The sequence below is a fragment of the Typopeltis vanoorti genome, chromosome 15 (genome assembly GCF_054136105.1).
Source record: "Typopeltis vanoorti isolate ZY-2024b chromosome 15, IOZ_Tvanoo_1.0, whole genome shotgun sequence".
Taxonomy (NCBI): Eukaryota; Metazoa; Arthropoda; class Arachnida; order Uropygi; family Thelyphonidae; genus Typopeltis; species Typopeltis vanoorti.
The window spans coordinates 112,084,062-112,100,800 of record NC_143563.1 but is presented as its reverse complement, the minus strand read 5'-3'; the positions used below and the strand labels follow the sequence as shown (position 1 = coordinate 112,100,800).

At 35.7% G+C, this 16,739-nt stretch overlaps 1 protein-coding gene across 1 annotated transcript; it reads right to left on the bottom strand.

Annotated features, from left to right (window-relative positions):
• Window positions 1–8,963: 8,963 nt before the first annotated feature.
• LOC150099080 (protein ZBED8-like) lies at window positions 8,964–9,362 on the bottom strand. The gene has a single exon (XM_090405807.1). It carries the CDS (start codon window positions 9,360–9,362, stop codon window positions 8,964–8,966), a length of 399 nt encoding a protein of 132 aa, XP_090261933.1.
• Between the last annotated feature and the right edge of the window lie 7,377 nt (window positions 9,363–16,739).

Genomic DNA, 16,739 nt, shown 5'->3' with positions numbered 1-16,739 from the left:
GCTGAAGTCATACGGAGTTGGCAGGAGGAGTTTTCGTCGCCAAAATTTGGTTTTCTTACTCACTGATACCCTTAAGGCATCCAGAAGAATACAAGTAATTAATGCATGGTACTTATCCGAAAGAAATGGCATAGGGGAAGTTTTTAAATAATTTTTAACGACGATGAATTCTGCTAGCTGCCAGTGAAGTTTATCGGTATTTGCAATTACTTTCCGAAGACGTCTTAGTGTTAGGAATGATCCTTGGTCAACTTTGAGCGGGGTGCGTCTTCGTAGTCATCGGTACTGGCGTTTCTAGGTCTGGGTTTCACACTGCAACAAATGTGGGCATTCCGAAGGATATCTTGTAATTTCATAACTTTAAAATGTCAGGTTTTCATTCGAGAGTAACCAGAGGTGATGATGATAGTGTATTAGTGCTTCCTGGTACTGCCGTTAACATTCTTGTGACATGTCTTCCATCCCTCTCTCCCCCCTTTTTTTCTTTGTATTGAATTGTTCGTCTTGCAATTTCCTTACTGAGGTTTTTTTTTTCCTCTCTTTTGTACACGGGTGTGGGTTTAATTGGAAATATTATTGCGTCATGTTTGATTTGTCTCTGTTTGTTTGCTTGGTGTTCTTTATTGTGTTTGTTATTTTTAGGCTTGATATTTTTCTCTAAAATTGTATAGTGCATGGTGACGGTCACGTAATGCGGACACGGAATGATGTCCTTTCCATTCTAGTTTTAATCATTTTTGTAAGGCTAAGATGAAATAATTTTCTTTCACACATTTCTTTTCACTGGTACTTAATCTTTACAGCTTCTCATTATGAAGAACATTTTGTCAATGGAAGAAAGTCATATGAAAGAAGAGACGGTTAGTTTTTTTCACACACCTCAATACGAATTGAACAAGACCAAAATCTCGGGACTCAATAAATGAAAATATTTAAAACATTTGGATATAACATTAAAAATAACAATTAGCTTTTTTTGCTTAATAATTCTTCCCCTCCTAATCATCAGTAGGGCTTGCTTGAAGAGTTCAGAAATTTTATGAACTATTTGCTTTAAATTAAGAGCATGTTCATATGATATAATGATTTTATGGTGATTTTCCAGATTTGGCATTCATCGCAGAAAATGTCGAAAAACTAATCTTTTATTTCAAGATTTTGTTGGGATCTGTTCAGTGGTTCTCCTTAATGGAGATCCCTGATTCCTTCTGTTGTCGGCTCTTTTAATCCTTATGTTTCTCTAAGTTCTTAGCGGATTCATTATAGGAAAATCAGGTTGTAAATCAGCCATAATTGGACATCTCAAAGCAACATTTAATTGCTCTTGAAATCTTACATTATCAGGTTGCTGGAGGCGATTTTACTTTTAACCGGAGAGGTGCATTACTAGCTTAATCTCTTAAATAACATTTACGATTTTTAGACTGCACTTCCGAATTTAATATAGTTCTTTGCCTTTCAGGACAGAGGAAAACTTCCTAGTGTCGTATGAATTTAGCCAATTTCAACTGAAATGCCCTTCAACTTTAATCCGCTTCTACAACGTGAATCGCAACCAGGTTTTCCCAACGTTCTTCCGACTGTATTACTAGAGGTGCTATTTTTTAATTTATTTAATTTTACTTTATCAGAAGTTCCGCCTTCAATAGCTTTAAGGAATATATTTTTATAAGAATACATCTTTCGCGTACCACAAAACGTGCATTGACAACATTGTTAGCTCTGGCATTTTCAAGTCTGCAAAAGTACACATAAAACATCTAAAGCGTGTACCACTTGTAGATGCATATGAATTTTCATGGATTTATTTGTTAATTTATTAATATATTTATTTATTAATTAATAATTATAATTAATATTTATATATTAATAATTAGATAGGGCTAAACGGCCTCGCCTACTCCCCGTATACGGGAATAAAAAGGCGTTAGCTGATTTTTTATATATATATTAATAATTTAATAAATTATCCTTACATTCAATCAGGATGCAGCAGCATATGGGGAAGTTTTTAAATAATTTTTAAAGACGATGAATTCTGCTAGCTGCAAGTGAACAATCGGAACAATGCCTTTAATGCTGAATATATCAAATTCATGACAACTTTTTACAGCTTTATAAAATTAAAAGCTACTAAACCTAATAATTATTATTGGTATGGTTGACCAAGCTGTTATCGTACCTATTCGGCACTTATTGATAGGACATGGTTTCGAAACCCGCTGTCAGCATGGATTTTTGTGAATCCATGAATTTCATCGCCAGTTGTGAGACCACCGTCTGCTTACCGGAGGCTTAAAGTGGCTTCAAAAAGTTAAGTGTTTGGTCTCTAGTATGGAATTTCTCGACTATATCAAAATACAAAAATAATTTAAATCAACTAAGAATAGGAAAAAATATGCTGCCCACGGTTCAACGTACTATGGATTTACAAATGAACTTTTCGTTGGTATGAGACATAAAATATAAACCTTTTTTCCTAATAAATATTACCCAAGTGACTAAACTTCTTACTGCCCCAATTTTGTACCCTTTGCCGTGTGAAGAAGCAGAATTGTAGTTTTCAGAATTTTTTCATGGTTTAGGGATCTGAAAAGATAATCCTCCACAGATAGCTCATCGCTTAAGCATTTGTTATCTCAAAATGAAACCAGCGAAACCCTCAAACGGACACGAAGGCAATGACTGTCGCTCTTGTTCAAAATGTATAATGAAAATGAAAGTGCAACTGTGAGCATGCATTTTTCTAAAACTATATATATATATATATATATATATATATATATATATATAAAGGTTGATAGCCAGGAGATATATCGAAGTGCAGTCATCGAGTTTCCAACATGATTAAGGCCGAATTTTCCATCATCCTTAACGAAATAAATCTAAATTCACAGTATGTAAGATATAGTCGCTTAGATACGTATGTATGCATGACAACGATCGCAGATTGAAATGATATATCTGCAAAATCACCCCATTACCTTGGCAACCACATTTGATTTTCTTTTCAGAAAATGGTTGGAGGATTTAATGTTAGCTTCTGAGCAGCACGCACGATCGCAAACCAATATACTAAAGATCGATGGCCAGAAACAGCCCGACCAACAAATAAGAAGGGATCTACGATGGTTAAAATGCCTTAAGAATTTTAACTTTGGGGATGTACAGTGCTACGTTTCTAGCTGCAAAATATTGGAGTGTTACCGGGCTTGATAAAAACTCTAATGGCATTAAGTAAAAGCTTTTTTTTTTACAAATTTATCTATTTAATGTGGGAATTTATAATTAAAAAATGCAGGTGCACTCACCTTTAAGATATACTGTGTTCAACACTTAGGTAGAAAGTGTCTTGGAATGTGGGTATTATAAATGCCATACTTATAGGAAAAAAATTAATTTGTGGAGTAGCAAATATTTTGAATGAAAACATGACATAGAAAGTTTTTTTTTTATTAGGATCGAGAAAACAGGTATGAGCTTCTTGAGGAACAAACTCGGCATTCTTCAACCCAGTTCCTCCCTAATGCGCTCTACATAGGGAAGGTCAGGATTTTTCAGGAGGGATACGATGCATCTGTTTCACAATGATTGGAGTACACCTTCAGTGCTATTTAGTCAGCTTTGTTTAACTGTTTGGCAAATATATGAAGTGGGTGCTTTCCAACAGGCAGGTTTTATGAATCCCAGAGTGGGTATGAATGCTTGTGACTGTTTAGGCGAGAGATAAATTATATCGTCTAGTGTTATAAAGGAAAATGAAGTGTGTCATTATCATGTTGCGATTCAGATACTTCAACGTTAACACCTAGAAGTGTCCTGAAATATTACTGAATTTTTACATTAGGATGGTATTTCAGGATTATTCATATAAATCCGTTCAATTTATTCTTGTGATACACTGGCTACAAATCATACTGTGAGCAGTAATATTACAATTTATAGAGATTACACAGTACTGATAATTGGAAATGTAAAGTGTAGACTGAGGAGAAGAATATATTTTCCTGAAGGAAAGATGCAGGCGCTTAAAAATGCTATTTACAAGGACATGGATTTCTCAAATAAAAAGTTTGGGTTAATTAACTGGAGTTAGTTAAAAAAAAAAAAAAAAGAGGATTCCGCAAAAATAAAATATTTGATTAAAATAAAGCCCAGATTTGATAAAGAAGAAGCTATATTTCGAGTATTGATTAGGCTTTGTGCTGCACTTGGCTTCTCATTACATTGGATGATACGAAGAAAAGAGTGTAGTTTCACATCAGCAGGACATATCTGCGCATCTGATATGTGATCCATTGAAAAAATTAACTCCCTAATCGGTATAATGTTTGAGGTTATCTTCGACATCAAACTACACTGTAACTAACAAATGTATGCTATGTCACCATAATATTGCGATGAATGACTGGTAAAGCGACTTGTAACGAATAATAGGAGGTGAATTACTATAGCTAGGTTATTGTAATAATGCCTCCGTATGAAACAAGCCAACTCAACCTTGGATGAAAACATTTTGATTAAGAAAAGATTAAAGAATGCGCTTCACGTTTAAGGTATCAACTGGTCAGACCCGAAATGGGAAAGAATTGAAGAGTTAGGTGAAAAGAATAAGAACGGAGTATCAAGTGATTAATCTGAATATTTAGGTGCCTTGGGTTTGACATATTCATCATTGATCCAGGTTGAGCTATTCAGAATAAAACCCGTAGTTTCTTATGCCAGAATGTATACAAGCAGTAAATGCTGATGATGTCCATTTTCTTCGCTAATCTCATCCGAGATATGTTAGTCGTTTAGATGATCCATTTCCTATACTGAAAGACATACTGGACACAAAAGGTCGACAAGCCACTTCAGGTCTATAATAAGATGATGAGTAGGGAATAGTAGTAAATGCCTAATAAATAATTAGCAATAAATAGCTTGTTATTTTATGTTGAAATCTAAACCACATTTAATATGGAAACGAAGGGCTCTTCAGTGTTTCAGCATGATAAATTATCTGTTATTTGTTACAACTAATTATTAAAATAGTACTTAGATAACTGATGTGCAATCTATCGGTTTGTATTTTCCAATTGAACAACTTAGTAAAACAAGTTTTAGTGATATTTTAATTCCGGAGCAAAATTTACGAAGAATAATGGAATTATTAGAATTAAAATGAGCGTATAAAAAGTAAAAGGAATAACAATAAAAAACGATTAAAGAGAAGGGTTGTGTGAATAATCAGATATCCATTCCTTGAGAGGGATGCAGGGTAAGGAGAATCTTGTATTACATATAATGTCCCACATAGTAATATTGTTCACAGTCAATAGTCGACCGTGTTTTGTGTGTAGTGTTAGTATTTATGCAAGAGACTGCTCAAAACGATTTCTGGCAAAAGAGTTCAAGAGCGCTTTAGTAACATTTAGGGGAAGGTGGTAGATGAACGACATCTGGCGGACAATTTGATGGAAATGAAAACTTAATACAAAGTAATGTTGCTCTCATGATTATTGTAAGTCCCAAAAAACCGTGCTATCGTCACCGTGTATCGAAATCGCTAATAAACTGTAATTATGTGACGAAAGGAAAAATACTAATCTGGAACCTGAAAGTAGTCTATTAGTTTCTTTCGTCATATTTAGAAGATGCACAGAATGAAGCTTGCGTTGTGGAGGAGAAAATTGTTAAAGATTTAGAACTGAATTATGTGTACAAAAATGCGATTAAGATTAGCCACGCGTATGGTAGCTTCATTATAGGTTTGAATACGACTTAGGCTGATATCAGCTCTGCTTCCTTGGAATCACATTTCTATCATTAATTCTCCCTGGGATCTTGTTACACTAACGATGCTTAGAAGAACTGTTTCCGCTGCACATTTTTCTTTTCATTCGCGCAGCGATGACAACATTAAAAGCAAAAATGCGTTTCTCTGTAGTAAATCACTTTGGGAGATTGTGCTTCATCCTTGGGTTCATCCTTCATCCATTCGCAGTTGTCAGCACTGCTATTTCTATCACGGCATTTTAGGAATATGATTTATTTCCTTCTTTCCATGTAGTCGCTAACTTCATCCAATTCAAACAAAATGGCAGCGAAACATTGCTACAGGAAAGACATAGTGAAGCCATTCAGAATTCTAAGGAATGCGACACTATTATTTACCTTTCAGAAGTAAATAAGCCTTTCTATTCGAGGCGCAGTGAGTCCTTCGCGACTTGAGTGGGAAAAACACGAAAATATAAGACGAAATGTGTGAATTCTCAGAGTTTAACTTCTTATAAATGTGCAGCAAAACTTTATTTATTTATTCGTATGGAGTTTCCTCTCTTTATCTCCCCCGTCCCTATTGAGGCGAGTTGAGCCTCCACATGGGGGTTAAGTATTTATGGCTGTAGATCGGTGTGAGTTCACGGGGACGGTTTGCCTGCTTGCGGGATGAAAAACGCCAGATAAACTGCCGGAAAAAACCCTATTGCCCGCACCGAAGACCGGCTAACTTGGTTATGGATGAGTAAGATCCTCAAATTCCTCACGTCTTCGACGGGAATCGAACCTGGGACAATCCTTTCCCAGTCATATGGTTGTGAAGCGCTCAGCCACTAGGCTAACCGCGCGGACGCAGCAAAAGTGATTCGGCACGACGTTTTTTTATTTTTTATTTTTTTGAAATAGGAAGAAAATGCTTTTTATGAAATAGAAATTGCTTTTAACTATTTAAACAATATGATGTGGTTAATGCTTTGTCTCAAACAACCCCGTCTATTAACTAATAAACGAACATGAAATGCGGAAATAAATCGACACCTCATAACTATCACAAACTCATTTAATTTCGCATAAAAGAATGATTTGAGTCATAAATATCTTTTATTATTTATTTTCTCTAATTGAAGGCCTTTATCTGCGATTTGTTTAAATTTTAACATGATCCTTTCTTTTTCTACCTAAACGAAATGGTTTATTTATTGGAAGAGTACCAAGAAACTTGTCTTTAACTTAACTGATGTATTCTTAAGTAATTCACTATTTTGTTATATAAAGCATGAGATTTCCATTTTAGAAAGTCGTTGTTACTAAAGAAACTTCTGATAATATTAGAAGTTTCATTTATTTCATTAGATACATTAAACTGCTTGGATAGACTTATAAAAAGAGCCGAGTTAACTTGAAACAAGTTTCTTTCTGAAATGTTAATTAACTCCATTAAATAACTTTTATTTAGCAATCTTCCGTAAGTGTCCAAGAAGTTAATGGCTCTACTAAATTAAAATCCGTAGTTTTCCCCAACATGGAAAAAGGGCAATTTGCAATTATCGACCAACTTAAAATGAGACAACACTTTTAATTTTACGAATAAAGAAATCACGCGTTTGTGATGTATTACGTGCATAAAATAAATTGTATACAGTGAAGTTTTGATTGGTTTCATCTTAGATGATTTTGGGACCAAAATTAATTTATCGGAGCAACAGAAAACTTTACACCAATTGAATCAGTTAACCTTTTTATATTGATTAAACGGTAACAAATCGTTTAGAGAAACGTTTGCTTGCTTTTCTGCCCGGTTTTCAAATACACGAAATTTCGACTTTTCATCTTCGCATATTTCGTACTCTTTTTTTTTTTTTTGGCAGGAAATCGCAAGATAAGTTCTTGAAGAGGCTTTTTATTTTCTTTCTTTTGATTTCTTTTGTCATTTAAAAAAATCGATAACTACATAGTCAGCAAGAATACATTTCTTACATTCTAGCAATTATAATTTGCTGTTTTTAAAGTCGTATTAAAAACAAATATCTAATAAAAGTAGTACACGGCTGGTCCAACCTTAGGTAATCCAAGGACTCCATCCAGAATAATAAATACAGTTCATATATTAACTTACTTGGAGAGTCCCACCGTTAGTTAGGTTTAGCAAGCACTTCGAAAATAAAAGTCATGTTGCATATAAAAGATTTTATTGAAACAGTAGACAAGGAACAATAATTGTTTATTTCATTTTAGGGAGAGCTCTTTTGTGGTTCAGCTTCGTTTAACAAAGTACCCATATCAATTTCGACGCTTGTAGTTGCCAATCTGTGGTAAATTTGCAAGAGAATTATCTGTCAATGAACATCTGTAATTTGATTTAATGAATTTAATCGTTGAAAAAGCGCTTACGGAAAGATATGTGCTCCCGAGGATTGAACAACATGTTGAGTCCAAACTTCCTCAATTTCGGATACTTCGCTATTGGTAGTAATTTAAAAAAGATCTTTTTCACTTCTGTTAGAATAAAAAGGGTCTGATTTGTAAATCGCACAATTCCAACTAAAGGTCAGATCTTACATTTTCAATGCTGACAGTCAAGGGTTCAGTACAAATTGAAAGATCATCTTTACGTTCCTTAAAATCACCAATCGGTTCTCAAAATCTTCAGTGATAATTTCAATATACTTTTCATGAGCTGAAAATTCTTCATTTCTTCAAAGTGATCTTTGCAATTCGGAAAAATAAAAAGCAAAAATAGCCAGTGATGATTTAAAAATCTTCGTTTTACTTTTAAAACCATTCAAATGACCAAATAAGTTGGTAATATTCTGTTGTTTGTTTGGCCTGCAGTTTCAAGTTCAACTCATTGAAACGGTTGGTCATATCTGTTATATATGCAAGATCTGATAAAAATATGGGATATTGCATTTGATTTTCCAATTCTGTCGCTTCAGACTTCACATCGTTTTTTTAGAAATAAGGGTATTTCTTTCCCAATAACAAAAAAAAAAGGAAAAAAAAAGAAGCGTTCCAGCCTTTTTCCGTCGTTCAAGAAAGCGCGAAACTTAGTCAGAGATCTATTACCTCCTCGTGTAATATTAGTTATTTTTACAACTACTTCAGTAACTACATAGTCAGCAAGAAACACATCTTACATTATAGCAATTATAATTTGCTGTTTTTAAAGTGGTATTAAAAACAAATATTTTTAAAAAAATTTAAAAAAAAATTTCATGACATTGACTTGACGTAGAAATTTTCCACAGAGTGCTTCTTGGTGAATTATGAATTGTAGGGCAGTTAAAATTATTTTGTTTCAATAGTCCACAAAAGCCGCTTCCATTCGCCGTCATAGCTTTGGCACCATCTGTTACGATGCGGGAACATTTATCGAATCCTTCATTATTCATAACAGAGTTTTGAACTGCTTCGAAAATATCAGTTCCTTTAATAGTCCCATGTAAAGATATAAGACTGAAGAGTTCTTCATTAATAGTACAGTCCTCTTGAATAGTTCGCACAAAAATGAAAAGTTGACTTACGTCTGCTTGATCAGTGCTTTCATCCAGACACAATGAAAAATAGTCACATTTCGTTACAAAGCCTTTTTGATACATATTGATCCATGTGTTGTACGCGTCTTGCGAAATTTGTTACGATAATGCTACTGTTCCAAAATTAAGTTAATTTCGGGTCATTAAATTGTTTTGCCATTTCAATTGTACCTTTCTTTGCAAACGCACCATCACTAAAAAGCTTTTTTGATTTCGTTAACTCCAATGTTTTATTGTACGAAGCTGCAAGGCTTGAACTTTGTTTAATGGTATGTTTTGAAAAATAACTCGTTTGGTGCATCAGTTTCTTGATTCTCCAATATACATCTCAAATGTTTTATAATATGTAGTGTCGTTTCACATTATACTCTTTAGGCACTGACAAAACTTGCCTGCCAACAAGACATAAATTTCATAAATACTGCAAAGTGGCATTCATAAATACCACTATGCAGCTTTTCATTGCCAATCACGCGATATCGCGCGATGCGAGTTCTCACCAAACGGCCTTTCACGCGTTATCGCGTGGACGTCGCTAACTAAATAAACAAAATTAAAAAAAATTGGCCACTACACGAAATTGCAATTTTCAGCTTGGCAATGAACGATATCGCGCGATCACGCGATGCGAGTTCTCGCCAACCGGCCGATCACGCGTTATCGCGTGGACGTCGCTAACTAAATGAAAAAATGTAAACAATTTGGCCACCACACGAAATTCCAATTTTCAGCTTGGCAATGAAAGAGTTAATGCAGGCTATCGAAACTTTACTCTCCTCCTATCTAACAGCAGCTCTTTCTCGCTCATAGAATTGAATACTTGCACTTTTTGCTAGTTTATATCAATACTTAAAAATCAGGCCTATTAGAATTGTCTGTTTTCTCACTCAGCGCAATATCTGCCCAGATACCATTAGAACGTAAACCTTTACAGCTGAATTGTGAATGGTGTAGGGCTTCCACTAATTTACAAAAGATTGTCTCGCTACCATTGATATTTAATATATTCTTCTGTTGTATTCCAAGCCATGTTGCGATTAAGGGAAACGAGACCGCAGATGCTGCAGTCAGATCAGCTCGTTTCTGAAACTTCCATCTGCTGCGTGTACTACTTTTTTATTGCGTGTGGGGATGTGTGGTAACTCTTTGTTAAAAAAAGAAAGAAAGAAAGTAACCGAATTCAGGACTGGTAAGATTTTTTGTACTAATGCACATGACAGATAAAAGCGTGTGGAAACTCCAGTCGGAGTAGATTAAAGGGTTTAGAGAACAGCCGCTGAAACATTGAATAACAATGAGGGAAGAGGTTGTTGGCTCACTAAATGCAAGACAACGTTTTCATGAGAGTATGACGAGCCCCTCTCCTACAGCCTTCACCTGGCAGGCGTCAAAGGGTTCAAGGGGATGTCTGCGTTTTTCCAGAATGCGAGTTTCTCTCTTTATTTGACATACCAAATTTGTTTCAAGTAGCCATTGAAAAACACGATAATAAACAAATCATCATAAACACCAACGTATTCAGGCATATTCAATTTACAGGAATCTGCTGTAATCTTTACTTTGCAGTGAACAGTATGGATTTAATAAGGGAGGGTCATGCTTTCTATAATAATATTACCAGTGAGCTAAACAAAGGGAATAGATACACCACGATACATTTTGACTTTGCTGAGGCTTTTGGCAGAATACAGCATTGAAGACTGTTGAATAAATTGGAGAATATCTGATTGGATTATAAACTATTAGCATTGATAAAGGGATGGATGGATGGATGGCTGACTGACAGTGGTGTATGGGAAGGAAGTTCGTTCTTGGCCATTGTTATTCAATCTGTACATTAATGAGATTAGGCCATAAGAAATTGATCAGACTAAGGATCTTGGGGTGTTAGAACTCGTAGATAGGAAGATGAAGTTCTGGGGCCATGTGGCAAAAATTGCAAATACAACTCAAAAGATAATTGCAATGCCTGAAACGAACGTTCAACGAATGCAAAAATAAGGATGTTATTTTGCGTCTTTACAAGGCCTTGATAAGACCGCACTTGGATTATTATGCACAGGTCTAGTCTCCTGATTTCCGCTGTGATTCTGATATCTTGTGGAGAGTACAAAGGAGAGTGTTAAAAATGATATCAGGATTGTGGAATACTGATGATGAAGGCAGACTGAGAATTTGCAGACGCTAGCAAACAGGAGAAAGAGAAGTTATATGATTGAGACTTACAAACTTCTGAAAGCGTCATACGGGATTTCAGTTGATGAAATTTATGGAGGGTGTGGAAAGGACAAGAGGACATCCTTGGAAGCTGATAATGAATGCCACTAAGAAGGAGGGTGAGGCTACATTAGTAGTAGGGGTGACGGTAGTGACCAAATGCTTCCGGTGGGCGTGGCTTTCCCCTGAGGGTATATGTGTCAATGGCTTCAGCTCATAGTAGGGGTGACGGTTCTGACCAAATGCATCCGGTGGGCGTGGCTTCCTGACGTCATTGTGAGTGACGTCATGAGTTTGGAATGTTAGGAATTTCCCTGTGGGCAACTGTGTGAATGGCTTCAGTTCTTGTGTTTTGGTTCGCGTATGGAATTGTGGGGGGTTTTTTTTGGTTCGCCTATGGAATTATGGGTGATGATAGAGATAAGGATTCGTGTTGTGATTGGTGGGACAGTTTAAACCAAATGCTTCCGGTGTGCGTGGCTTCCTGAGTCAGGAATTTCCCTGAGAGCATATGTGATCACTGGCTTCAGTTCTTGTGTTTTGGTTCGCGTATGGAATTATGGGTGATGGTAGAGAAAAGGAATCGTGTCGTGGGTATGTGTTGTTTTCAGATGTAGATAAGTGACGTCATTTGTTATTTGTAAATAAGTGACGTTATTGTTTTGAATGGAAAGGATATTAGTGGATAAGAAATTCCATACGCGAACCAAAACACAAGAACTGAAGCCAGTGATCACATATGCTCTCAGGGAAGCCACGCACGCCGGAAGCATTTGGTTTAAACTGTCCCACCAATCACAACACGAATCCTTATCTCTATCATCACCCATAATTCCATAGGCGAACCAAAAAAATCCCCCACAATTCCATACGCGAACCAAAACACAAGAACTGAAGCCATTCACACAGTTGCCCACAGGGAAATTCCTAACATTCCAAACTCATGACGTCACTCACAATGACGTCAGGAAGCCACGCCCCCCGGATGCATTTGTTCAGAACCGTCATCCCTACTGTGAGCTGAAGCCATTGACACATATACCCTCAGGGAAAAGCCACGCCCACCGGAAGCATTTGGTCACTACCATCACCCCTACTACTTACATTTTTCTCTCATAGGGTGGTGTGTGATTAGAATGGATTACCATTGGACGTTGTGAGTGCAAGAAGCGTGAATGAAATCATGAATACTATGATAGCATGTAGCATGTGACCTCCCTCGATGAGGTCCTGAATACCTGGAGATCTCTCTTAATAATAATAATAAAATCTCCATCTCAGGATATATTTTGGCAGTCAGAGTAGTGCAGTGATACTTTCCAGAAGACACGTACTTCTTCAGGCCAGTATATTTTATAATAAACGGTCTGAGTGGTCTTTTCCGTCTGAAAAAGAGGTACTAAGAGAAACCATGTCGAAAATTCTCTATTATTACATGCAAATTTAAGGGAAGTACTCCTAATGCATGTTAAAAGAAACGAAGGGGAAAGAACGCGCGTAAAAGAGCTAATTTGGAAATTCGAAACCTGTAATAAGCATTGCAGTGGAGTTGGTAGCGTTACATATGCCAAGGAAGTTAATCCACCAGCTAGTTATCCCCACTACAGAGCAGGTTCGTGGAGTGGTCAAAATATGCGCACTTCAATAACGCCATGGATAATTGTGAATGTTATATGTTGTCAAATAATTTTATGACCGAGTTTTTTTGAAATCCCAAGTCGATTCATTGGAAGCCTAAAGCGGTTTGTAAAAGCCTCATGTTCAGCCTCTAGAGTAGAGCATTTCGATTTAGCTAACCTTTCCAGCGTGCGGTATCGTAACAGTTTGGTATGGGCTTCGTCCTTTCATGTGTAGTTTGACATAGACCCAGCTTTCCTAATAAAGTGGTGTATGAGCAATAAACCTATGCACCTGCATGCAATTCTTGTTCTAAGATCTGATAAAATCTACCTTTATTAGAGGTACTAATAATCAGTAGACTTGAAATGGATTATTTTACTTTTGCAACAGGAAACTTTTAAGTTGATCAGTCATACGGAGGTTTTTCTACAGGAAACTAAGATTTTCCATCTAGAAAAACAGGCCCTCCTCGGGGAAGAATAAGTAATTAAGAGATGAATAGACTGCCGTTTTAGCCTTGTTTGTTGCTTCAGCCATAATTGAAAACAAATTGAAATAAAGCATTTCGAGATTGTTTGATCATCATCATGCCCTGAACTAAATCTTTCGAGTCTACCATGCTGATGCATGGTAAACTCGAAAAATTTAGTTAAGGTCTCATGCTGGAAGCTGTCTTCCGTAGATTTATCGAGAATGATGACAACATCCCCTTCTCCCTTTTTCAGACCACTGGGGAAGAAAAAGGCCAGAGCGAAATTTTATCAAGCAGATTTTTTTTTTAAAAAAAAAAAAAACGTCACCAATGAGCATTATCTTATCTTCTGTCGCCTTTCTCCAATGATTTCACACGGCCAGGTAAATTAAATTTCATAAACCAGTTTCTTTCTCATGCATGTTTGTGTTTAGACGTTCCAGGAGGTCGAAATACCTCAGCTTGCATATGCCTCAGATGCTATGAATGAGTTCATTCCGAAATGAGAATATTTCCTTTCTCTTGCTTTCATATTACCAGTGTTTGCAACGCACTTGCAATTCGTATTAACGGTTTAGACCAGTATTCTCTTAATATTGTTATCGTGACTTTGTAAAGTGATCTGCTATTTACTACTTGCTCTTCACCCTAAAAATATTGTTCTTATTTGCTAACTGCAATCACTTTTCGTTTACAATTAAATAATAAATAAATGTAAATTCTTTAGATTTCAGGGGGAAGCCACAGATTCCTCCAGAGGTCGCAGTAACTTTTGTCATTTCCGACGAATTGCGTGGAAAGGAGGTGTATGTTTGTCTATCAGCCTTGTAATCCACTTTCGCATATCAGAAAAGAATAAGATATGTTTGATATTTTTGTCATTTACTCGTACGTAACATATTCGGAGCTGTTGATATAATTAAGAAGCCTTAACACGGCGGTGACCTACTAAAACGTAAGTGTTTTTAGTTTTTAGGAAAAATCACATTACGGACGCACGTTTAGTCCTATTAAAGGAATTCTGATCCCCCCCCCCGTCTTCTACCTGTCAACCTCTTGCAAATGCTAATTTAACTAGACAGTTAATTCAGGAGAGAAAGAGGGTACAGTGGGAAGTGACGGTCTGAAATCGAGATATTAAAAATGCATGACGTCTTGAGATTGATTTTATGTTTTACTGTTCGTTAAACATGTCGAATGAAAATAAAGCAAATGCATATCTAACAGTAAAATTTATGACTGTTGTATGGTGTGATCTGCGTCGCATACCGTATTATACGAGGGGGGTCTGGAAAGTTTTCATAAATACCTCGAACAAAACGATATTAAAGCAGCCGATAAAACCACAAGAAAGAACATGTTGTAAAGCAGAGGTATGAAGGAATATACTCGTACATTCTTTCTTGTGATTAAATTAGTTACTTTAATATCATTTTGTTCTTTATTATTGCATCAGTTGTTTCACACTATCCATTCAAATCAATTTAAGAAATTATTGTTCTATAAAAATGCCTCACAAAATCGTTGGAAACTGTCTCAAAAATTGAGAGTGGGCTAACAATTCTTTGTTGGAAAATGGCAGTCCTGCGAGATGCTGATTACACAACATGAGAGGATGTGGAAATCACGAACAACTAATCAACTCATATCCTTATATAGCTGAAAAAATTCGCTAATTTGTGACACTGCATTAAACATTATAAAGCATATTACACGGTAATCAGGAATGTTTGTGTAAAATATCGCTATAATAGAAATAATGTCTTAAGCAGTAATACAAAAACTCGGGTTTATGGAAAATTGAATTGTTTGTTGCTAATATTTCAGAATTCTCTCCTTGCGATGCCTTATTCATTTGAGTTATGAAAAGCATTTTCCAAGATAAACAAATACCCATTATTCTTAATTATATCTTCTCGTAAGTTATAGGGGAAAAGTTTCCTTCATTTTTTTTAAAATCTGTAATTAATCTCTTAAACCTGCAATGTGCCTTTTCTGGGTATTTATTTTTTTCTTACGTAAACGGTTTTGACGGTTTGATCATACCATTGTGCGTTACCCTTTTTTCTTTTTCTTACTTTTTTATTGTACAAAAATGCCTCAGACACATCTGTTAAAGTTATTGTAATAATAGTGTATTTCCTTATGTTTAGAGGAGTTAAAAATGAAAAACAAATCCAGAAAGATAGTGGAAAACATCATTAATTGTGTGTACAAAATTCAAGCTGTTTTTGTGATTTACTGATTGTTTTACAGACGCGTTGCTCGGGGATTTTCTTTTCATTGATTCAATTTTACTTGTTAGTCGTCGTTGAGGCAAGTGAATTTTATTTCAAAAATGAATGTATTCGTAAAGTCGTGACAGGAGAAAAAATCATGAGTCAATCACCTAACTTTTACGACACATCAACGCTGTAACAAAAAATGAATGCAATATTCGTTTAATCTAATATATGAATAGATCTTTTCCGTGTTAAATTTTCTGGGATTGAGTGTGTGTGGGAGTGGGGGGGGGGGAAGGTTTAAGGAGCTGTCATTATTACAGTGAAACATTCAAGGCTGTCCCCTGCACAATTTTGAGACATATTCGCAACCATTTTTCAGCTCCAATTTACTTGTTTTGGAAGGTAAACATTACCCAATTCTTAATAGGATAAGCTTCATTTACGACCCTCATTCACTTAATTTAAAAATCTCCTTGTGAACTTAGTCACCCACTGTCGTGAATCCCATAAGGTGTCATGATCTCGAGTCCCTCCTTACTACAAGTGGTCATTACATTAGGCAGTTTGGCTCATTTGCAATATTGCTTACGTAACATGTGTTTTGGAATCTTTGGGAACTCAAAACTTTATTGGTTCTTGCTTTCGTATAACAAGTTTTTAAGATTCTCAATTTGCATACTTACCTGAATTTTCTCATCCTTTAGTTTTAGATATTTTTCTAAACACACATAATTAGATAAGCAAGTATGTGTCATTAAAAATTATCATTCTTAATGCAGGTATCTATTAATTCCTAATATCAAAGTTAAAATGTTAAACAACCACTTATAGCTTGATAAATGTTCAAATAGAAATGAGGAATTTTTACAGAATGAAATAAGATTAAGATGTTTTCCAGAACTAATA

Coding starts and splice junctions, on each gene's coding strand:
- LOC150099080 (XM_090405807.1), bottom strand. CDS start 9,362: ATGTATCAAAAAGGCTTTGTAACGAAATGTGACTATTTTTCATTGTGT.